Below are 23,533 nucleotides of genomic sequence, written 5' to 3'. Positions count from 1 at the left end.
TGTTTGTTTCTTTTAATCCCAACAGGATGGGAGTTGCCAGCGGGAAACGCACCATCTCCAATTGGCTAGCAGATTGCATTTCCTTCACTTATGCCCAAGCTGGGCTGACTTTAGAGGGCCATGTCACGGTCACAATGTTAGAGCCATGGCTGCGTCAGTGGCTCATTTGAAGTCAGCCTCCATTGAAGAGATTTGTAAGGCTGCAACGTGGTCATTAGTCCACACATTCACATCTCACTACTGCCTTCAGCAGGATACCCGACGCGACAGTCGGTTTGGGCAGTCGGTGATTCACAATCTGTTCGGGGTTTAGAATCCAACTTCACCCTCCTAGGCCCTTTCTGTTCCAGGCTGCACTGTCACTTAGTTGTTTATTTTCAGGTCAATCTCAGTTATGTCCTTGCCGTTGCGAGGCTCAATTGACCAATGTTCATTGTTTTGAGTGAGCCTGGGTGTTAGGGATACCCCATTCGTAATGATGTCCAGCCTGCTTGTCCTCTGAGAAAGCGAAGATTCATACCTGTAGCAGGTATTCTCCGAGGACAGCAGGCTGGACATCATCACAACCCACCCTCCTCCCCTTTGGAGATGTTCTTCTTCTCGTTTGCTTTTCATAAAACTGAGGGAAGCGCATGGGCATCGCCAGTGGGAAGTCACTTGCGCATGCTTGATGCATTGTCCCCGTGCGCGCCACGCCGCTTTCTGGAGCTTTCCAAAGTTTTTTGTTTGACTTCCAATCTCCTGGGCCGTCGCGGATGACGACCCATGCATGATGATGTCCAGCCTGCTGTCCTCGGAGAATACCTGCTACAGGTAAGTACCTTTGTTGTCCTTGAGCTCAGATTTGGAAAGGCAAGTAATCAAAGATCCATATCTTGAATCAGGCATCCTGTGGGAATGAGAGCATCTGTATGACAGGCCTTCCCAGCAGTGGCGTACCAAGGGTGGGGCGGTGGGGGTGGGGGGTGGGGTGTGGGGTGGTCCATCCCGGGTGTCAGCAGGTGGGGGGGGGGGGGGTTGCTCCGCTGGTGCCACAGTCCCCACCTGCCCACCAGCTCCGTCGACAGACGACCCTCTTCTCCTGCCACCCAGCCTTAAAAAAAAAAAAAATCAGTGAAGCGCCTCATGTCTGCTCTGTTGTAAAAGAAGCAAATCGCCTCGTCGCGTCAGCCCTTCCCTGACTGTGTCCCGCCCTCTGTAACTTAAAACTTCCACGAGGGTGGGACATAGTGAGGGAAGGGCCGACGCGACAAGGTGATTTGCAGAGGCAGGACACAGTGAGGGAAGGGCTGACGTGACAAGGCGATTTGCTTCTTTTACAGCAGAGCAGACGTGAGGCACTTCACTTTTTTATTAGTGCCGGGTGGCAGGAGAAGAGGGTCGTCTGTTGACGGAGCTGGTAGGCAGGTGGGGAGGGGGGGGGCTCAGATGGGAGAAGGGGGCAGGTGGGAGAATGGGTTTGGGGCTGAAAAGGCGGGCCCTAATACAAGGCATGTGGATGAAGGGGACTGGAACTGGGGGCTGAAAAGGAGGGTAGGTGGGATAAGGGGGCTAGTACTGGAACTGGGGGCAGGGGCTGAAACTGTGGGGACTGGGGGCAGAAAAGGGGACGGGGAGAAGTGGCTGGGGCTGAAGCTCAGGACTGGTGGGAGAAAAGGGCTGGGGTTGAGACTGGGGGCTGAAAAGGGGACAGGGAGAAGTGGCTGGGAGCTGAAGCTCGGGACTGGTGGGAGAAAAGGGCTGGGGCTGAAACTGGGGACTGGTGGGATAGTGGGGCTGAAACTGGGGGCTGAAAAGAGGGAGCAGAGAGTGTGAGAGGGAGGGCAGACCCTGGATGGAAGGGGGAGCAAGAGGGAGGGCAGACCCTGGATGGAAGGGGCAGGGAGCAAGGGCAGAGATAGTGTGAAGACAGATGCTTGATGGAAGGAACACAGTGAAAAGATGAAGAAAGCAGAAACCAGAGACAACAAACTGTAAATAAAATATATGTATTTATTCTTTTGCTTTAAGTTAAAGTAGTATTGTAGCTGTGTTAATAAATGTTTATAAATAGAACATGTAAATAAGGTAATCTTTTTATTGGACTAATTTTAATACATTTTGACTTAGAACAAAACCCCCTTCCTCAGGTCAGGATAGGATACTGTAACAGCACTATACTGTATTGACCTGAGGAAGGAGGTTTTGGCCTCTGAAAGCTAAATGTATTAGTCCAATAAAATGGTATTATTTTATTTCTGTTTGTTAGTTTGTAAAGTGGTGATTGTTATTTGTTAGTTTTTTCAAATTTACATCTGCTGTCTTTATATTTTGCACAGTACTAAGGGACATTTTCTGTTTCTGTGGTGTTGCATTGTATGCAGAGTCTGTCATCTTGGGGGTTCAGTTTAATTTTTGTCTAAATAGAAAGTTTATGATTACTTATTCTATAGTGGATTAGGGTGTATCTGTGTTTGTGAAAAAGACATGGCTTTCAGTTGGCATTGACTGTGCAGGATCGATCTGTACTATCTGTCTGGTTTCGTTTTATAATAGGTGAATTGATGTTCTAGTGCTCACTGTAGTGTTTAAGATGCTTTCCTTTTCCTTGTGTGACTCGTAGAAATGACTGCTTATGGTATGGTAGAATTGCTCTATAGGTCCTGAGTGTTTTGTATTCTCGGTATGCCTCGTACTGGATTTTGGAGGGGGGTGTTAAAAAATGATCAGCCCTGGGTGTCAACTACCCTAGGTATGTTACTGCTTCCCAGCTCTAAGGTTGATTTGTGTGACTTCAACAGCCTCCTGCTTTGAGTCATTGGTTCAGACCAGGCACTTCAGCTGTCCTCTTTGAGGACTGCAGTCAGGTTTGATGTTCAAGAAAGTTCATAGTTAATAAGATATTTGCAACACCAGGTGTGGTTGCAACTATTGAAGCCTGGAGTTAAGTCTTTATTTAGTAGGGAAATAAGTGGGACAGAGGTGCATCTGATTAAAAGAAGGGAGCTCTCTGAGTTTCAAGCCCCTGGCCCCTCTTGTAAATTGTATTCTTTTTCTTTCTAGGTGGAACTTTCAGAATCCATCTTTTGAAGAGGATGCTAGAACCTCGTAAGTGTTCCTTGGTTTGTTCAGTTATTACTTTAAAAATGGAGCTGTGAGATGATTTATTTGTGGACTGCAGGAACTCCACCTTCTGTGTTTTACCTGAGTTGCTTTTGTAGGCAAGGTGGCATGTGCTAACACTTTCAACTCTATCATTCTCTGTATCATTCTGCTAAATCCAATCTAGTGAGTTGCAAACCCCTACCAATAAATGGAAGTAGAGCTATAGTGAGGTCAATAGAACATGAACAGAGGTTCACCCAAAGTTGTTTTCACACCAGCACTTGGAGTGGCCTTCAGCTGCGTAGGCAGAGCCCACCCCCATCCTGGCATAGCTAGACATTGACTGGAATGGTTTTCATGCAGGCACAGGTAGAGTGCCCCACCCCAGTGTGTTTATAAGCAGATTTGTGTTATTTTAGGGCACGATGTATCGAGATTCCACACTAAATTCTTCTAGTGTCATCACTGGTATAAAGACTGGTGCATTTTGGAATGCAAATATTTCTCTACCTCCAGCAGATGAAATCAGTAAAATCTGGACTTTCATCTATTGAACCTAAGATTTTACTACTTCCCCTAGTTGTCTGATGTGAAGTAGAGTTGCACGGGGACAGGAATACAACCCGTCTCTACCCGTCCCCGCAGGGAATCTAACCTGTCCTCACCCAGTCCTGCAAGAATTTATTGGTACATTAAAAAAATTGCTGTTGGCTCTCTGTCTCTCTCTGGGTTTGTGCCGCAGCGCTGCAGGCAAGGAAGGAAGGAACGGAGGTTAGAACAATCTGGTGCGCACATGTAAGACTTCTCTGATTCACTGGCACTGTGTGCTAAGAGTGCCACTTGCACGCGGCCGTAGGTCAGGTGACATCTGATGCTCGTGCCAATGTCGGAGCTGAGGTATGCGCATCAGCACAAGAGCAAAGAGGATTAATAGTACCATAGTAAATGATAGCAGATAAAAACCGGATCGGTCCATCCAGTCTGCCCAATAGTCACAATCATTTATCAATTCATGATTAAATCAACAATGAATATGATATTATATACTTGATTATGGTCTTTCTGTGGTGTTTCTGGGACATAGACCATAGAAATCTGCCTGGCCCTATCCTTATATTCCAACTGCTGGACTTGCCCTCGAAGCCTATTCATCTTCTCATTTGTAGGTGTTATGATTGGGGTCTGAACCCCTCTCAAACTTACCTCTTTCCTGGGGGGGTCAGCTTCTTAGCTGGCTTCTGTTTCTTTTGTCTGTCCTTTCTGAGCTGACTCTGTCTCTCTATGCTGGCAGCTTCCAGCAGCATGGGGTTAATTGTTTTACTTTACTACAGCTGTGTGGGTGGACTGAGTTAGCTCTACCTCTCTTTGGGTGTACTGGCTTCAAGTGCTTCACGGTGTTGCATTGGTGTGGGTTGGGCCTCTCTGGGTCAGTGTGCTTTTGCCTAGGTCTAGGGAGTGTGACATCATCAGGGAGGGCCTTGATAAGGAAGTGGTGTTGTTTCCTTAAGGGCCTTTGCAATGGTGGTGTTTGCTTTGGGTAGGGTGGTGCAGTGTGCACTTCTGACTTTGTGTCTAGTTTCCCTGCTTGCTTTTGCTAAGGGCCAGGTTAGTGTTAGTGCAGTGTGCACTGGTGACTGTGTGTTTAGCTTTCCTGCTTTTCCCTTATGGTTCCCCTGCTTTTCCCTCTTGGTTTTGGAAGCATTGTTGTGTGTAGGGCTTTGGAAGCTCTGTTGCTGATAGAAGTACTTCAGGGTTTGGTGTTAGGAACACTGCAGAGTTTGCTGTTAGAAGTACTTCTGGTGTTTGTGCTATTGGGAGCATTGCAGTCTTTGCTGTTGGTGTTTGGTGCTTTAGAAGCACTTTTGGCTTATGTGTTTGCTTCCCTGCTTTTTCCTTGTGGCTCCCCTGTCTTCCCTTTTAGTGCTAGGAGCTCTTCTGGTTGCTTGCCAGAGTAATGCTTAGGAAGCACCTTGTTAGTTTTGTATCTAGCTTGCTAGAGCAGTGCTTAGGTAGCTTGTTAGTTTTGTGTTTAGCTTGTTAGTGTAGAGCTCTGCTTGTAGCTTGGTGCTTAGTAGCACCTGTGTTAGCTTTGTGTTTAGTTCCCTGCTCTGTTAGTTTAGGGCTTAGGAGCTCCTGTTTAGTATAGGGCGTAGGAAGTCCTTTTGTCAGTTTACTGTTAGGAACACTCCTGCTGGTTTAGGGCTTGGGAGCACGTAGATCAGTTTAGGTTTAGGAGCACTTCTGTTTCCAGTCCTGGTCCCTGTGTCATCCGGTATCCAGTAAGTCCTGCCGGATACTCGAACCCAGGAGCTCAACTCCTGGGGGGCTTAGTAGCTAAGTGCAGGTGAAGCTGTGTGGACCAGTCCGGTGTGCTCTAGTCCGGTGTTCCAGTCCAGGGGATTCCAGTCCAGTGTTCCAGTCCTGTGCCCTCCAGTCCGGGGGATTCCAGTCCATGTGTTCCGGTTCACTGGGCAGTGCCTGCAGTTCCTGCCGGTGTGCTTACCCAGTGTTGGTTGGTGGGTTTTGCCTGCTGCTGTCGCTCCTCGGCAGCAGCCCAAGGGCTCATGTTTGCTCCAGAGCCCGGCCCCGCGGGCTCTGAACCTGAGAACCTGACAGTAGGACACAGACCGTAAGTCTGTCCAGCACTGTCCTCATGTTCCAGCCACTAAAGTTGCTGTCTAAACCCTTTCCAGCCCATCCTAAACCAGACTGCCATATATGAGACACAGACCGTACAGGTCTCCTGGTATCAGCCCTAGTTCATCACAGCCAGAGTCGCCATCTAAGTGTCACTCGACACATCCACACACAAGCAGCCATTTAAGTTTGTTTTTTATAACTTCCATTTTCTAATTAAAGATTCTCTGTGTTCATCCCATGCCTTTTTGAATTTCATCACCATTTGTATCTCTACCACTTCCTTAATGGAGACTTTCCGCATCTGTGCTGCAGGAAGAATTCCAAAGCTCACTCTGTATAATGCCTCCAGTGCCTGCCAGATAGATTCCAGTGTGATCTCTGATGGTTTAACCAAGGGAGGCAATAAGGCACCAGCCTGATATTCCTGATTGTCTTCGCCTATTTCCCTAAGAGTTGGCAATATTGACTGTCCAGAAAACACTAGGGCAGAGTCCTCCTGTAGCCCCTCTTGAGGCCTGCCTGTTGCTGCTGTGGTTGACGTTCTTTGCATCTTCAAGGATGGTTCCATCCCACTGGTGTCACTAGGAGGAGACGAGGGGGGAGGGCAGGGCCTGCAGAGCTCAGCGAAACTGAACTCCTAAGGCTTAGGCTCCCCTTTGTGCCTTCAGCAGCCAGTATTCCCCTAGAACAGGGGGTTGTGAAGCTGGTAATTTTTTCAGCTTCTTTAATGGAGGTTTGGTTGGACAGGCAGGTGACAAATCCTTGCCTGTCCTTTTAGAACTAAAGAAACAGGAAAGGAAAGAATTCAGAGAAGCAAGTAGGTTGACTCCCACCAGCGTCCTTGCATAGCAGTCATCTTGGCTCCCAAATTTCTCTGTATTATGTAGTCTTCCTCACCTTTTCCATAGGAAGGCAGCATTTCAGAAAGAGCCACAGTCCTTACTAAGGACCTCACCCCCTTTCCCAGCTTTTGGAAAGCTCTTTGCACTAGAAATATGCTATCCTTGGCCAGGTCATTTTGTTCCCAAGTGGATTACATTAATCATTGAATCTTTCCTTAGCATCAGCAGCAAATAAATCCAGAGACGGGCGGGTTGTGACCATCTACTGGCAGGTGGAGATAGAGAGCACTGATTTGAACTGTCTTATTGGACTGGTATGCTCCTGGGATCCTCAGTATTCTCTATCTCCAGCAGGCGGATGGACTGTCTTCTGCCAGCTCCTGGATTCATCTGGCTTCAACTTCTGTTCTGGTTATCTGGTTCAGTGAAGCTTGGGGGTGCTTGACTGAGCGACGCCAGCTTTAGGGGGTACACTTGGTCCCTGTCCCACTCCGGTCTCTAGCCCTTTGCCATCTTCTCCCTACTCACAGCTCCTTCCATATTACAGAAAAAAAAAAGCTGTCTGGTGGATTTTTGGCACTTGTGTTCTTGGGGGCTTATTTGTGGAGAGTGAGCAGCATTGGTCCTGCACACCTCACTGCCTTCCCGGTGTCTGCTGATGGTGAGTGTGCATTTTAGTTTCTTCCTGCAGGGGAACCCTTGCAGTGTCGGAACAAGAGAGCATGGCGGCGGAGTTAGTGAAACGTAGCTTCCACTGTGGGACGCACAGAGCAATGTCAGGGGCATGTTCAGACTTTGAGCTTCTGAGCGCAGCGGCAGCAAATTTAGGTGCATGTGGTTCCCTCATGACGCATGTCCTCCTCCCCAGGCCAGTGTGATGTTGATGGCCATTTTGGATCATTGCGGTTCTGACACCGTGGTGACAGTGTGTTCCCCATTCTGGTGGCGGAACTAGGTCGCTCTGCAGTGTTGGGGGGGCGAGGACAGTGCACTCCTTGGGGATCCAGGGAGGGGAGAACCGGAAGTTCACTTTTCACCAGAATTTGTGTTGCTCTTGCATAGAACATATCTATTTAAGAGGACACAGCCGGCATCTGAATTGACAGGGAGTCTTCTAGGGCCCTCTATGACCCCTCTGTTGATGCCTGTGGCTTTTAGTTCCAAACGGCAGCGTTTGGGCTCTGGTTCCAAATTGGGGTCTCCTGTTCCTTTGTCCCCTGCCCCCTGTAGACAATTCAAGATCACCACAAAGAAGGGCGGAAGAGACCAAAAGGACCAGACTAAAAACCGATAGTAAGAGCACCAAAAATAATTTTATTAAGACCCTACATGGGTTGGTTGTTCTCTGACAATTCAAGATCCCCTTGCTTCTAGATAGCCCCACAGCACGGATGCCCCAGTCGATGTCGGGTGAATCACCTATCGGTAGTATTTCCCTTTTCCTAGCTATCTTGTGAATGTCTTCAATAAAATCTCTTTATGACTGAAGAAGGCCTGTATATCACACAATTGTAAATACATTTTCCATCCCCTCTTTCCAGATAAACCCAGAGTGCTTCTTCATTACTCCATATGTCCTGCAATTCTGTCACTTTAATATTATTCTTATCGTTGTGAGGACTCTGAAAGGAGTCCAGTTCCAGTCATGCTGAGACCGGGATGGGGAAGAGGTTTTTCTTTGAAATGAAATGATTCTTCTTCACTAATCCCTTCTAGATAAAAGGTTCGCCCTCTAGTGGTCAAAGCCCCAGTGAAAACACTAGTTAGGGAGAGAAACTACCAGTCCCAGAAACCACTGGGGCAACAGCAGGACTCTCAGGAACTGGAGTGAGGGGTGAATGATTGGGAAATGAGTTCTGATCCAGGGAATGAGCAGCAGCTGGGGGAACCCAGGGTGGAGGAGGAGATGGAATGAGATATAGAGGAAGGAGGAGAAGAGAAAGAGGAGGAGTGCATGGAGGTTGGAGGGCTTGCTCAAACTTCCTCAGGAAAGGTAAAGGCTCTGGTGGCAGGAGTGTGGCTCAAGCTGTGTATACTTGGAAAGGAGAAAATAATCCAGTGGGGAAGCCACTGGTGGAAGAAACTAACCCATAAACTATCTAAGGGTAGAAGATAGTGCTGATGAGGGGAGGCTACAATTGGGAGCAAGACAAAGATTTGCTGTTTGTGATATTCTGAGTAAAGATTGGACTGTGTTAATAAGCTGAATGTGGAAAAACTGAACTGACTCTTGCATTGTTGATGAGGAAACTGCTTGAAGATTAAGACTGTATTAAAAGGTGCTGAGAAAATAAAGACCTGTGGTTTTCAAGAACTACAAGACTGCTGAAGTTTTGTGTGTCCCAGTTGTGAGCTGATCCTGGGCGCAGGTCAGCTGGGGAGCAGTTAAACCAGGACAAGCAGTGCAGCGAGGAGGTGGTTTGGAGCCCATACCTTGGAAACAGTCAGCCAAGCTAAGCAGGATTAGCTCTGGCCACCATGTGGAAGGGAGACCCAGCTCACATCGTTTATTTGTTTACTATACCGTCACTTATTGCATAGCTACAGTTTACACATTAAAAAAAAATGTACAACATGCAATGTAATTTAAGCTAGGAAATCCATTATATGATTGGACAGCGCAAACTAAACATCCATACTGAAGATAACAACAAAGACAATCATTACGTCAGTCATACACAGTTATCTAAAGTTTTATTTCTCCTTGTATAGAGCATATATTTCATACCTATGTGGCTAACATGTAATGCCACTGCTCAATCCTTTTTTCTACCTTTCCTTCCTGAATTAATTATATCTGAGTCATTGTTCTCTGTGAACCACGTCTCCATGACCGCCACTAAATCCAAGTCGGCTTCTACCATTACAGCCTCTAGATCTAGAAATTTGTTTCCCATACTACAGGCATTAGTGTACAAAGCTCTCCGGATATTACTCTTCCCCCCCCCCCCCTATTTCTATAAAGGTATTTGATATCACATTCCTGAGGGTTATTAATGATTTTGGGGGCTTTTCTCACCCATCCCCAGTGAATTTAGTTTAAAGACCTCTCTTCCACAGTAAGGGATGATGTAGGGGCATGATTTTGAGATGAATTTGTAACTTGTCTGAGGGCTAGATGCACTAAGCTTTCCGAGCCAGCAACGTGGGTTTTAAACTGGTTCTAGCCAGTTTAACCTGCAAACCAGGACATGCACAAAAGGGCTTTGTCCTGTCACGGTAGCAGCTAACGAAAATGGAATGCAGATGAGCAAATTAGTATTATAATGTGTATAAATCGTATTGTAATGAGATGCACTACCGTTTTCCGATCCCCTTACCGTGGAAAACCTAACGGGAAGTCTGCACCTCTCGTTGGGGCTGCTGTGAGGGAATCGGAAGGGGGGAAAAAATGCTTGTCAGGGACGTCCTTCTAAAGTGCCTAACATGGACGTCCTTCACTCACAAAACCAAAAAAGGACGTCCCTGACGAGCACTTGGACGTTTGCAGCTTTCTGCAAGGGAAGGGCTACATGCTTTAAATGGGGGGGGGGGGGGGGGGAGAGCAACTCAAAAAAACAAACAAAAAGGAGGCTGAAAAGGAGAAGCGCTAAGCAAGGTGCGAGGCATGGAAAGGCAGACCGGCTTCTGAGAGTGTCCAGGAAGGGGGGGCCGGGGAGACTGTCGTGACTCGCAGCCTCCCAGCTCCAGGAAGAGCAGCATGCGCTGGTTCTCGGGCGGGCAGGTAGCGCTGCCGCGTTTCCCGGGTGGGGGGCAGTGGGGAGCTAGTCAGAGTTTGTTCAGGTATTTTGGTGGCTTCTTGACTGCATAGAAGAGCCTCCGGCTGAGGCAGACAAAGGGGAGAGAGAGAGAAAGCTCGGGCTAACGGAGAGAAATGTTAGTTCAGCAGTTGAAAACCTGACGGGGTGCCAGCAAAAAAGACGCCCCCCCCCTTCCTCGCGCCCATTGCTGCCGGACTAAAGAATGCGAGGTTCCTCTGTTCGCGAGGGGCGTCCAAGGAATTTGGAAGTTGACTGTGTGCCCCTGCAGGTAAGGAAAAGGGGGAAAACCATCTCTTTCCGAGGGCTTAGATGGCAGGTTAAAATTTATGGAGGCTTCACGCTCCATCCAAAAACCACTGATTATACTGATATTAATCGTATGCTCAGTTCAAAAAAGATACAGAACGATCAATCTCTCTCTCCAGATATAATATGCGCATATATATGAAGATGTGCACAAACTTATGCCTCAAAGAGTTAACTGGCAAACTTTCATTAAGACAATGAAATATTTCCCGGATGTGTAGATTTCTACTGTGATGCTGACCTGCAGATATATTTTGAATTACAAGAAGTGAAATGTGTTGCTGCTGTTATTAAAACGAGATGGTGTGACCATATACACTGCTCATCAGGGACGTCCTTTTTTTTGTTTTTGTTCTTTGAGTGAAGGACATCTTTGGCATGCGCAGAGCAGCCAGCATAACGCGTGGCTGCTCTGCGCATGCTCAGCTGGCCGACTGGCTTGGAAGGAAATCACATGCAAATGAGCTAGCAGCGACCAGCTCCATTGCTGCGATTTCCTTGATGCATGCCCATTTCTTACCAATTCGCTAAGGAATCGGTAAGGGAAGGGCTTTAACGTTCCAGTTAGTGCATCTGCCCCTGAATATCTTGAAGAGGTGTCACGGAGAAGTTTAGAGTAATAGTCTTTCTTAAGCATTAGTAACATTATAATAACGAACAGCAGTAATCTTAACATACATAACATAGTAAATGACAGCAGATAAAGCGCACCTGTATGGTCCATCCAGTCTGCCCAACAAGATAAACTCATTTTACATGGTATGCGATACTTTATATGTATCCCTGAGTTTGATTTGTCTTTGCCATTTTCAGAGCACAGACCATAGAAGACTGCCCAGCACTGTTCTTGTACTAAAAGTTCTGAAGCTAACATCGAAGCCCCTTAAAATTTACACTCCAGCCCATCCATATCCAGTCAAATAAGGATAGGTGTACTGGAAGGTGATTTTTTTGCCATTGACATTCAAAATAGCGAAGTTAATGTTGAAGAGGTTTGAGGCCTTGATGGTACGGATGAGTGTGTCTATGTTGGAGCTTAACATTTTGGACTGGAGCAACTCTGTCAATAGTGCTGATATAATAGTTCCAGGTAGAGACTTGAGTCTCTATAGGGAGAACGTAAGAGTAGCCATACTGGGTCAGACCAATGGTTCATCTAGCCCAGTATCCTGTTTCCAGCAGTGGCCAAGCTAGGTCATAAGTACCTGGTAGAAACTCAGATCGTGCCAACATTCCATAATACAAATCCCAGGACAAGCAGTTGCTTCCCCATGTCTGTCTCAATAGCAGACTATGAACCTTTCCTCCAGGAACTTGTCTAAACCTTTTTTAAACCCATATACTCTAACCGCTTTTACCACATCCTCTGGCAAAGAGTTCCAGAGCTTAACCGTTGAGTGAAAAAATATTTCCTCCTGTTTGTTTTAAAAGTATTTCCATGTTACTTCTTGAGTGTTCCCTAGTCTTTGTACTTTTGGAGCAAGTAAAAAATCGATTTACTTCTACTCATTCTTCACCATTCAAGATTTTGTAGACCTCAATCATATCTCCACTGATCAGTCTTTTTTCCAAGCTGAAGAGCTCTAACCTAAAGTCTGATGAGAATTGGAGGTGAGCCACAAAATTTTCAGGGATAATGCAACCTAATTTCTGGAAGTGTCTATAATGGGGGGGGGGGGGGGGTGCAGGGTGAAATAGTGATCTGACCAGGGAATAGGGAGAATGAGAAGGTTAGTAATAGGGTTACCACTGTGAGAAATTATCAGATTAAGGGTGTGTCCAGCAGTGTGGCTAGGGAAATGAACATATTGAACCAAACCTGAATCAGAAAGAAAATTACAAAAATCGGTCAACCAAGTTTCAGTAAGAAAGCTTGGAATTAACAATAAGATCACTAACCAGGTGGGACTTAAGCCAAATGGAACAAAAATTTGAGACCAATGCTTTTTTTGTTGAGAAGATTGCTAGTGCTGCCTCTGTCGAAGGAGTTATTTGCTGTGTTGGAATCTTTGGTTGTTTCTTGATCTGTCATTATCTTGTCAGCAGTTTGCTTGTTGTTTTCAGGAGAAGATGGAGCAGGTAGTTGGGTCAGGTTCAGCAAATATGATTCAGAATTTGGTGAATGATGCACAATTGAGGTTGACTTTTCAGCCTGTGGATTCTCAGCATGTGGTTCGTGCCATTCAAGCAGTAAATAATTTGAATAGCCCACTGAAGTTCCATATCTGTGCTGAAGGCATTGAAGTCAGATCGTTTTTGATAACTAGGATGTCTGATGAATGGATTGTTCCTGTGATATTGAAAAAGGCAGCTTTTAGGCATTTGTTAAAGAAACTCACTGAGTGTTACTTCATTTGAAAACTTTCGTCCAATTTCTAATTTAGGGTTTTTTTTGTGAAAGTGATACAAAATCTGTCAACTGAAACAATTTTTTCTGGAACATCATAGTTTATTGGATCCTTGCCAGTTTTGGATTTCAGTCCAAACATAATACTGAAACTCTTGCTCTTTATTGGATGAGATTTGTTCTGCTTTTGATAAAGGGGAGAGATTTTTGTTGATTCATTGGACGTCGCAGCTGCCTTCGATACCGTTATTCACGAGCTTTTGCTTGATCGGCTTCGGTCATTTGGTATTTCAGGGAAAGTGTTGTCTTGGTTTTACTCGTTTCTGGATGGTCGTGTCTTCAGGTGGTTCAGCAGTCATCAAAGTCTGCCTGGGTGGCAGTGTTGTGCCACAGGTTTTTTTTTTGTCTGCAATGTTTAGTTTTTGTTTCCTATTGTGGACAGATATGAGCATAGGGTATCGTTTGTACGCAGATGTGGGTATCGTTTGTACGCAGATGATTTGCAGTTTTATTTTTTGGTACCCTCCTTAGTTGGGGAAGGGGGTCCACTTGTTGGTGTCTCATTTTAGAGCTGTTTAGATGTGGATGCTTGGTCTTTTTTTTTTTAATGCGGTAAAGACCCAAGTTTTGTGGTTGGATTGGTCTGGTGAGCAGTGCTTTTTCACTCCCCCTCCCCCCCCCCCCCCCCCCCCCCCGGATGATTTTATTCCCGTTCTTACCTCAGTTTGGAGTTTAGGAGTTATTTTGGATGTTACATTGTTATTTAAACAGCAGGTGGCAGTTTTGATTACGATTGTGTTCTAAAATTCGGTTGGTGGCACGACTAAGAAGTTTGCTGTCTGTGGATAATTTCTGTATGGCTTTACAGAGGTGTGTATTGCCTCATTTTGATTACTGCAACACTTTTTTTTTTTTTTGTGGCCTGCTTCAGACAACACTGAGAGCCTTGTAGGTGGCCCAAGACTCTATTGCCCATTTGATTGTGGGTATTGGTAGAATGGATCACGTAACACTGCATTTGATGTCACTGCATTGGTTGCCTGTTGTGTGGCTTATCCAGTTTAATTAACTCCATGATGATACTCTATTGGTGCTCATTCAAATTGTAGTAACATAGTAGATGATGGCAGATAAAGACCTGTATGGTCCATCCAGTCTTCCCTAAGAGAGAAACTCATTACGTAATGTATGAGGTGATACAACATACATCTGAACTTGATTTGTCCATGCTGTTTTCATGGCAAAGACTTGCCTGGCACTGTCCTTGTTCAAAAACTTTTGAAGTTGTTATTGAAGCCCTTGGTAAGCTCCATCCCAGCCCATCCAAATCTATCCAGCCACGATCAAGGCACAGACAGTAGAACTCCGCCCCGTACTAGCTTTGCTTCCCAATTACCAGTGTTGCCACCTAGTCTCTGCTAAGCTGCTTTGGATCGCTTCCTTCTAAAAAGGATTCCTACATGTTTATCCCACGCATTTTTGAATTCATTACGGTTTTCATCTCCACTACCTGCTGTGGTAGGGCATTTCAAATATCCACCACCCTCTCTGTGAAAAAATACTTCCTGACATTATTCTTGAGGCTTCCTCCCTTCAACCTCAATTCATGTCCTCTAGTTCTACCACCTTCCCGTTTCTGGAAAAGTTTTGTTTGCGGATTAATACCTCCTTTCCTACAGGGTGTACATGTTTAGGTCATCAACTCTCTCCTCTCCTTGCCATGCAAACTGCATACCATTTTTGTTGCTTTTCTTTGAACCACTTCCAATCTTTTTTTTTTTTTTTTTTTTTTTTTTTACATCCCTAGCAAGATACGGCCTCCGAAACTGAGCACAATACTCCCAAGTGGGGTCTCACCAAAGACTTGTACAAGGGCATCAACACCTCCTTCTACAGGTTATACCCCTCTCTATGCAGCCTAGCATCCTTCTGGCCACGACCACCGCCTTGTGGCATTGTTTGTCACCTTTAGATCCTTGGACACCATGACCCCAAGGTCCCTTTCTTGAGCCAAGCTTACCAATATCGCCTCTCCTATCCAGTGCATCTCTTGAATTTTTGCACCCCAGGTGCATCACTGTGCACTTCTTCACATTAAATTTTAACTGCCAGACCCTTGACCATTCTTCCAACATTTGAAGATACTGCCTCATGGTTTCTACACCTTCTAAAGTATCCACTCTATTGGCTATTGTATAACCTCTAAAGTATCCATTCTATTGGCTATCTGCAAAAAGGCAAACTTTTCCTTCTAACCCTCCATCAATTTCTCTCGCAAATATATTAAACAGCACCGACCCCTGAGGCACACCACTGCTCACTTTACTTTCCTCTGAGCGGATTCCATTTACCACCACCCTCTGTTGCCTGTCGAACAACCAGTTTGCAATCCATTTCATCACTTTGGGTCCTAAGTTCAGCCCTCTCAGCTTATTCACAAATCTTCTGTGAGGGACTGTATCAAAGGCTTTGCTGAAATCCAAGTAGATTACATCTTACGCATGTTCTTCATCCAGTTCTTTGGTCACCCAGTCAAATAAGTCAATCGGATTAATTTAGTAGGATTTTCCTTTGGTAAAGCCATGTTGCTTCGGATCCTGTTCCAGAAAGTTAACTATCCTTCCCTTCAGCAGCGACTCCATTATTTTTCCTACCACTGTCGTGAGCCTTCATGGCCTATAGTTTCCTACTTCTTCCCTGTCCCTGCTTTTGTGAAGAGGGACTACATCAGCTCGTCTCCAGTCCTGAGGATCTTCTGCCGTCTGTTAAATAAATCCTTATGAGGAACCGCCAGGACTTCTCTGAGCTCCCTCAGTATCCTGGGATTTATCCCATCCGTCCTCATAGCTTTGTCCACAATCAGATTTTTAAGCTGCTTATAAAACGCTCTCCTCCATGAACAGCGTAATATCCACTTCATTCCCAGTATACCCTTGGCAGCCAACTGTGTTGGTCCTCCAGGAATTTCTTCTGTGAACACAGATGTATTTGTTTAGCACATTTGCTTCTCCACATAGCTATTCTTAGTATCTTTCAGTCTTACAATTTCATTCCTATCTTTTCTCCTTTCCCCAATGTATCTGAACAAGATCTTGTCACCTCTTTACATATTTAGCCATTTTTTATTCTGCCTGTGCTTTCACTTGCCATGTTTCCCTCTTGACGTCTTAAAGCTGGTAATATCTTCCATGATCCTTCTGTTGCGTTCTTCTGTATTTCTTGAATGAAGCCTCTTTTGCCCTTATTTTTTCAGCCACCTTCTTGGAGAACCATATAGGCTCCTGTTTTCTCTTGTTTTTGTTTACTTTCCTTGTGTAAAGATCAGTTGCCATACTTATAGCAGCTTTTAGTTTGGACCACTACACTTCACCTCACCTGTGCCTACCAATGCCATCAGCTCCTTTACCAAAATCAGCATGTCTGAAATCCAGTACTTTTGAGTTTTGTGCGGCTGCACTCTGCTTGCAGATTTATTTAATTTTTCAGACTCATTGTCCTGTGTGGACCTTTGATCCCAGGGACAGAGTCTGTTGGATGTTCCTTTGGTTCGTTGGGTTCTTTTGAAGGATGTTCACTCCCGTGCCTTTTTTTTTTTTTGTGGTGGAACCTTGGCTGTGGAATTCTCTTCCTCTGGATTTACTTCAAGTTTCTTCTTTGTCTTTGCTTAAGAAACAATTGAAGACATATTTAAACAATTGAAGACCTGTTTGTTTTGTATAGCATTTTCTTGAGGGGGGATTCAGTTGAAGGAGATTTGTAATTGGGTCATTTTATGTTGGAATATGTGCATATTTTAGGATTTGTTGGTTTTAGCTTTTATGAATGCTTTTTATTTTACTACGCTCAGTTTTGATCTGTTGATTATAAATTTGTTAAATAAGCAGAAGCACTTGCCGCCTCCTTCCTACTGCTTGTTCCTCTCTCTATGTACCCTTCTGGTTTTTGCTATCGCCTTTTCTACCTGTTGAATCACCTTAACCCATTAGTACCCAATGTTCCCATACGTGGGAACAAATTTTGGAACATTGGGCACTAATGATTTAAGATAATCTGATATGATCGCTTCTAAATCCTGCTCTTTCATGCACAGAAGTCCTTCGCCACTATACAGCATATCTCCCTTTACAGCCCAGTACATAACCTTGTTTTTATTTAGCATTAACACTTATCTGTTAAATTCTAGAATGTTTTTTTTTTCAGATTTCACTAGGTCCCTCCTCATAATATCCACAGCTTCCAGTGTGTATTCTATTGGCAAATTTCAACCAGACAACCCTTCCACACAGGGCCGCCGAGAGGGGGGGACAGGGGGGACAAAAATCCCCGGGCCCAGGCCTCCAGGAGGGCCCGGCGCTGCATGTCCGCTGACTCCGTGGGTGCTAGCTCCTCCGTCAGTCCCTCCCTCCCTCCGAGAACGAGGGCCTGCTCGTCCTCCGTCGTCCGGCACGCCCGTCCTCCCTCCCTCCCAAGTTCCAGCAGGGCCCACCCTCCGTCCCTCCCTCCAAATGTCAAAAGCGATCTTCTTACCTTGTGGTTACGGCGAGAGCAGCACGCAGTGAAAATCGTGCAGGCTCGCGCTTCAGCCTTCCCTTGTCTGTCTTTCAGCAGCGGTCCCGCCCTTGCGGAAACAGGAAATGAGGGTGGGACCACAGCTGAAAGACAGACAAGGGAAGGCTGAAGCGTGAGCCTGCACGATTTTCACTGCGTGCTGCTCTCGCCGTAACCACGAGGTAAGAAAATCACTTTTGACATTCGGAGGGAGGGAGGCCCTGGATCTCAGAGGGAGAGAGGGAGGGAGGGAGGGGGGCCTTGGATCTTGGAGGGCCTTGGATCTCAGAGGGAGGGAGGGAAGGAGGGAGGCAGGGAGGCCTTGGATTTCGGAGGGAGGCCTTGGATCTCAGAGGGAGGCAGGGAGGCCTTGGATCTCGGAGGGAGGCCTTGGATCTCAGAGGGAGGCCTTGGATCTCAGAGGGAGGCAGGCCTTGGATCTCGGAGGGAGGGAGAGGGGTCTTGGATCTCGGAGGGAGGGAGAGGGGTCTTGGATCTCAGAGGGAGGGAGAGGGGTCTTGGATCTCAGAGGGAGGGAGAGGGGCCTTGGATCTCAGAGGGAGGGAGAGGGGTCTTGGATCTCAGAGGGAGGGAGAGGGGTCTTGGATCTCAGAGGGAGGGAGAGGGGCCTTGGATCTCGGAGGGAGGGAGAGGGGTCTTGGATCTCGGAGGGAGGGAGAGGGGCCTTGGATCTCGGAGGGAGGGAGGGAGGCCTTGGATCTCGGAGGGAGGGAGGCCGGCCGGCCTTGGATGTCGGAGGGAGGGAGGGGAGGGCATGGGGGAGAAAGAACAGATTGCTGGACAAGAGGGCAGGGCAGGGGGGAGAGAGAAGAGATTGCTGGACAAGAGGTCAGGTCAGGGGGGAGAGAGAAGAGCTCGCTGGACAAGAGGGCAGGGCAGGGGGAGAAAGAAGAGATCGCTGGACAAAAGGGCAGGGCAAGGGGGAGAGAGAAGAGATCGCTGGATAGGAGGACAGGGCAGGGGGGAGAGGAGAATTGCTGGACAGGAGGAGAGGGCAAGGGGGGAGAGGAGAATTGCTGGACAGGAGGAGGGGGCAGGGGAGAGAGGAAATGTACTGGATATGGGTGGATGGAGGAGAGGGAAGTCAGGAAGGAGATGCACATGGATGGAGAGGAGGGAAGAGAGGAGAAATGCTGGACATGGATGGAGTGGAGGGCAGGAAAGAGAGAAGAAATGTTGGAGAAGGATGAAGGGAAGGAAAGACAAAGGAAGGAGATGCACACAGATGGAGGGGAAGGGAGAGAGGAGAAATGCTAGACATGGATGGAGGGGAGGGAAGACAGGAAGTACATGCACATGGATGGAGGGGAGGGGAGTGAGGAGAAATGCTGGATATGGATGGAGGGAAATTGCTGAATTTAAGGGCTGGATCGGAACACTTTCAGAGCAGATGCTGAAACTGGAGGAAGGATAGGGACAGGGCTACAGATGGTAGACAGGAAGCATAAGGACACAGGAAGATGGTGAACATGGTGAGAGAAAAAATACCAAATGGAAAGAAGACATTGCATAAAACAGAAGACACTGGGACCAAAGCGAATAGAAAAACTATGATCAGACAACAAAGGTAGAAAAAAGTATTTTATTCAGAATTTATTAATATGTCAGCTTTTGGAAATGTGTATCTGTGATATTTTTCATGTAAGTTTCAATTTTTCTAGTATTGCTGCATGCTGAGTCTGACTTCTTGAGGTAACTTTCTAGTTCAGTATTTTGCCTTCATATTTTTTTTATTTCTAGTTCCTTGTGTCATATCTGTTGCATGTGTTTTTCATGTGTGATCAAGGTACAGTATTCTGCTAGTGTGTAGTATTTGCAGCCCTTTTTGTTTCGTTTTTCATTAGGTTGTGTACTGGTGTTTTAGAGCCCGGTGTAATTATAGTGCTTCCTTTCCACGCATAAGGTTGTAGCTCGTCCTGTCCTTGGAATTAGTGTGCTGTTATGGTTTGGTAAGGTTATGAGTAGGATTTTGCACAAGTTTGTGTATAGTGTTTTGCAGTGGAGAGATTGTGTTTTGGCCTTACTGAGGTGCCACCAAAACATCAGAAAAAGTGTAGAGCCTAAATTATGACACACTACCTCTTGAAGGATCTACATATAGTGCAGGGGCCCGGCCCAGTGGCGGACAGAGGGGAGCGGGTGGAGCGGCAGTGGCCTTGGGGGGGGGGGGGGGGGGGGGGGGGGGGGGCCTTGTCCCGGGCCCGGCCCAGTCTCTCGGCGGCCCTGCTTCCACAATATCACTTACAAAAATCCTGAAAAAATCAAGACTGAGGATCAATCCCTGCAGCACACCACTGGTAAATACCTTATACTCGAGCAATTCCATTTACCACTACCTTTTGTCACCTCCCACTCAACCAGTTTCTAACTCAGGAAGACACTGTAGGGCCCATACCAAGGGTGCTAAGTCGCTGATGTAGAACTGTCAAAGGTTTTGCTAAAATCTAAGTACACCATATCTTCTTTTGGGTAGAGGGACCACATCCACACATGTCCAGCTCTCCGGGACCACTCCTGATTATCTAGAAGCATTGAAAATGTCAGAGAACAGAGCTATCAGAATTTCTCTAAGTTCCTTTAGTACTTTTAGAAATATCTTATCTGACTCATCCCAAATAAGGATTTGAGCATCTGTAATGATGGAAGCATCACTTGATGTTGACGTTTCCAGTAGAGAAACAGGTAACTTAAACTGTGAATGGTAAGTTTGTCCTCCTGGAAGGCGAGTTGCAGCAATTCCTGTAGAAGCAACAGGTAGTGCAATTCCTCCATCTCCTTGGATGGAGCTCAGGATAGTATACGCTTTTCCACTTCCAGCAGGACTGTCTAGGTAGAAGCGCGTGTGGGTTATGTTTTTTGTATTGCAGGTAGAAAGTATAGTATGAAATGCTTCCCTTTGCTCATTATTTAGTTTTTCTACCATTTGTTCAGCTTTCTGCTTTTCATCTCCAACATCGAAGGCAAGTTTAGGATCTTCTAGTCTGTGGATGACTGTTGGTAAACCAAAGTGTTCAAGTTTTTTGCCATGTGTAGTCAGAACGGCTTGGATTTTCTGAAGGCACAATTGTTCACAAATCGAGCAATCACCTTTGCAGCCATGGATGTGTTGAAAATCTTGTCATATTAAGTTCATATTTTTTGGAAAATTTGGAAAGCATTTGATGGTACAGCAAAAACACAAATGTATGCAAAAAGGTATCTGATTTGCTGTGGCATGCTGCATATGAGTGCATCGTCTAAGGTGTTCTCCCACAGAGCTTCATCGTCAATGAGCCCCATTTTCTTGGCTGCATCTTGAAATGCATTATAAAGAACACATGCAACTGTTTTTAAGTCTTCAAAGGACTTAGCCCCTGGTTTGTATAGTAGAATTAGCCTTAAACAGTAACGCTCAGGGTCCGCTGAAAAGTTAACTGCATACATTCTCCCAATTGTTTTGTCGTGTCTTGCTTTTCTACGTTTCCACTTTCGTTCTCTTGTCAAAAGTATAGTACATAGGAATATCTACATACAAAATGGTCTTTGGAGGATTGTCTTCTGCATTAAGTTTAAACCACGCTGTTAAAGTGGTTGTCACGTCTGTGGCTGTGACCCCTCTCCGACTCACCGTATTTCCTGTGGTCAGCTTCTGAGCTGGCTTCTGTCTGTTCTTTTTGAGTTCTGTCTCTGTCTCTGTGTGCTGGCTGCATTAGATTGTCTGTGTGCTGTCACCCGTTCCAGATTTCAGCCCTGTCCGGTCCGGATCTTCCAGACTGCCAGACCTGTTTGTTTTGTTTGAACCTGCACAGCACCCTTAGTTGCCTGGTGATTGTTGCAGCTTGAGTCTCAGCTGCTGCTGGGCTTATTAGCCATTTTGAAACCTTTCTGCTTTGTCTTTGCATCGTCTAAGGTCCCTGGTATGTTGGTGCGCTGTGCACTTCTGCCTAGTCTGCTTTTTTGTTTTAGTTTCTTGCCTGATTCTGCTGTTTGCCCAGACCTGGTTTGTTTCCTGGTTTTCTCTTGTGCCTGCTGCCTGCCCTGACTTGGCTTGTTTTCTGGTTTTCTCTTGTGCCTGCTGCCTGTCCCTGACCCGGCTAGTATCCTGGTTTTCTCTTCTGTCTGCTGCCTGCCCAGACCCGGCTTGTACCTTGGGTCATTCTCCTGTTCTGTGTCTAGTTCTTGGTTGTCTGTCTGTGTCTTGTTGTCAGTGTCTTGTTCCCTGTTTTAGTGGCTGCTTGCAGCTTTCAGTCCTGCCCGTGAGCTTTCCCTTCCTTGCCCTGCTGCCCCTGTATGTTCCTTTCCCCTCTGACCCTCAGTCCTGGATCAGCCTAGTGGGTATCCAGTCCTGCCTTGCCCAGTAAGTCCTGCCGGCCACTCGCAGTCAGGAGTTCAACTCCTGGTGAAAGGTGGCCAAGTGCAGGTGAAGTTTTAGTGTGCCTGCTCTGCTTTCCTGCTTGTTTGCCTCTGTTGCTACTCCAGTCCGGGGGTCCAGTCCTGTTCTGCCTAGTCGCCGGTGTGGTGTGGTTTTGCCTGCCACTGCCGCTCCTCGGCAGTGGCCCAAGGGCTCACAAACCCAGTTTCCAGCTTTGAAAACGTGACAGTGGTGTCCCTGGTTCTGGCTCTTTGTACTGCAGCCTCAACTTCGTTAGGGTGAAAAACAATGCTTTGTTGATCTGGTAAGTGTACTTCCAATCTCTGGATAGTATGTGATTAGTGATGCATTTTAAAACCGTTTAATCGCCATGCAGCTTCAGGAACACTAACATATCTAGAGTCAGTAAATGTTTTAATTTCATCATGTTGTAAAGTTTGGTGCTCTGTAAGAACCACGTTGGCACAATTATGTCCTTTATAGACATATTTAAAGAGGTACTTGACACTTTTAATACATGCACATACTTCCACATTTATATGGGAATTGTACTTTAAAAGTAAGTAAGGGTTATAAGGGACTACCCAACTCTTATTAATGAATTTTCCATTTAAGAGTGTATAGACGCCGTTATCCCTTCTGCGGTATTTAGGATATTTGTCACAGTTCTCAATAGTTTCATTTTGGAATGGTTTTGGAAACTGTTTAGAACACTTCCCACAAAGCATGCAGGGATAATTTTTTTAAAAATAAATATGGATAATTTACTCAGGTGAATTGGAGGTGTTGCTCCAGGGTGCAGAGTCGCCGTGATTCTGAGAGCTGTAACAATGGTTGGAGGTAGGAAACTGTTTAGACATTGCCCCACAACCCAAGATCCCAAAAACGTCCGGTCACGGTGAAACTACGTCTGCTGCTAGTAGTACAGAAAATGTCGGCTTTTGGCTGCTGTGGTATCCTGGTAGACTAAACACAAGGGAAAAGAAGTGCTGAGCTGATATGAAGTGGGAGTGTATGGACAGCCTGGAGGGCTGGGTGGCCGTTTGGCTGCAGACCTTCGAAGAGTCCGAGCGCTTCAAGCTGGGCCTCCTGGTGGGCTAGAATGAGTTGGAGAGCAAGTTCGCCGTTACCTGTCAGGACCGGACGTGGCAGAGGCAGCGGAGGCCGGCGGAGCTGGGTGGAGAGCAGCAGTGGAGCAGCTGGGCCGCTCTCTTCTCAGGGCTGGAGTTGCGTGGCCTGCACCAGCAACTGGCGGCGCTCGCCCCAGCCCTAGAGCCCTGTTTCCCCAGCCTCCCTGAGCCGCTGGCAGTGGGTAGCCTCTGGAGCCTGCTATTTCCCGGGAGCGGCGGGCTGGAGGAAGGAGAAGAGGACGTGTAGGTGTCCTGCAGCGGGCTGGAGCGGTATCTGAGCGCCGAGGCCTGTGGCTGGAAGGTGCTGCTGGACGTTCTCTTCGCCCTAGAGCCCTGTTTCAATGCATCTATCAAGAAAACTGAACAAGCCAAAGTACTATAGAATACTGCATAGAAACTTCATGCTAACAGAATACGTTGATCACACACACAGAACACAAATGCCAAATACAGAATAAGTGACCACAAACAATAAACAAATGAAATTGAAATCCCAAGCAGCC

At 46.4% G+C, this 23,533-nt stretch overlaps 1 protein-coding gene across 2 annotated transcripts in view; it reads left to right on the top strand.

The window, feature by feature from the left end:
- SHISA5 (shisa family member 5) overlaps positions 1–23,533 on the top strand; it is a 187,624-nt gene that overhangs the window by 60,793 nt on the left and 103,298 nt on the right. Inside the window, exon 3 of one of the 2 annotated variants that reach the window (XM_030208082.1) lies at positions 3,043–3,087. The exons of the other annotated variant lie outside the window; for it this stretch is intronic. Coding sequence (XP_030063942.1) covers positions 3,043–3,087 — 45 coding nt within the window. The remainder of the gene's footprint in view (positions 1–3,042; positions 3,088–23,533) is intronic. 2 annotated transcript variants of the gene reach the window in all.

This window comes from Microcaecilia unicolor, chromosome 6, assembly GCF_901765095.1.
Source record: "Microcaecilia unicolor chromosome 6, aMicUni1.1, whole genome shotgun sequence".
NCBI classification, from domain to species: domain Eukaryota; kingdom Metazoa; phylum Chordata; class Amphibia; order Gymnophiona; family Siphonopidae; genus Microcaecilia; species Microcaecilia unicolor.
The sequence above is the reverse complement of the archived record's forward strand: the minus strand, read 5'-3'. Positions and strand labels throughout refer to the sequence as shown.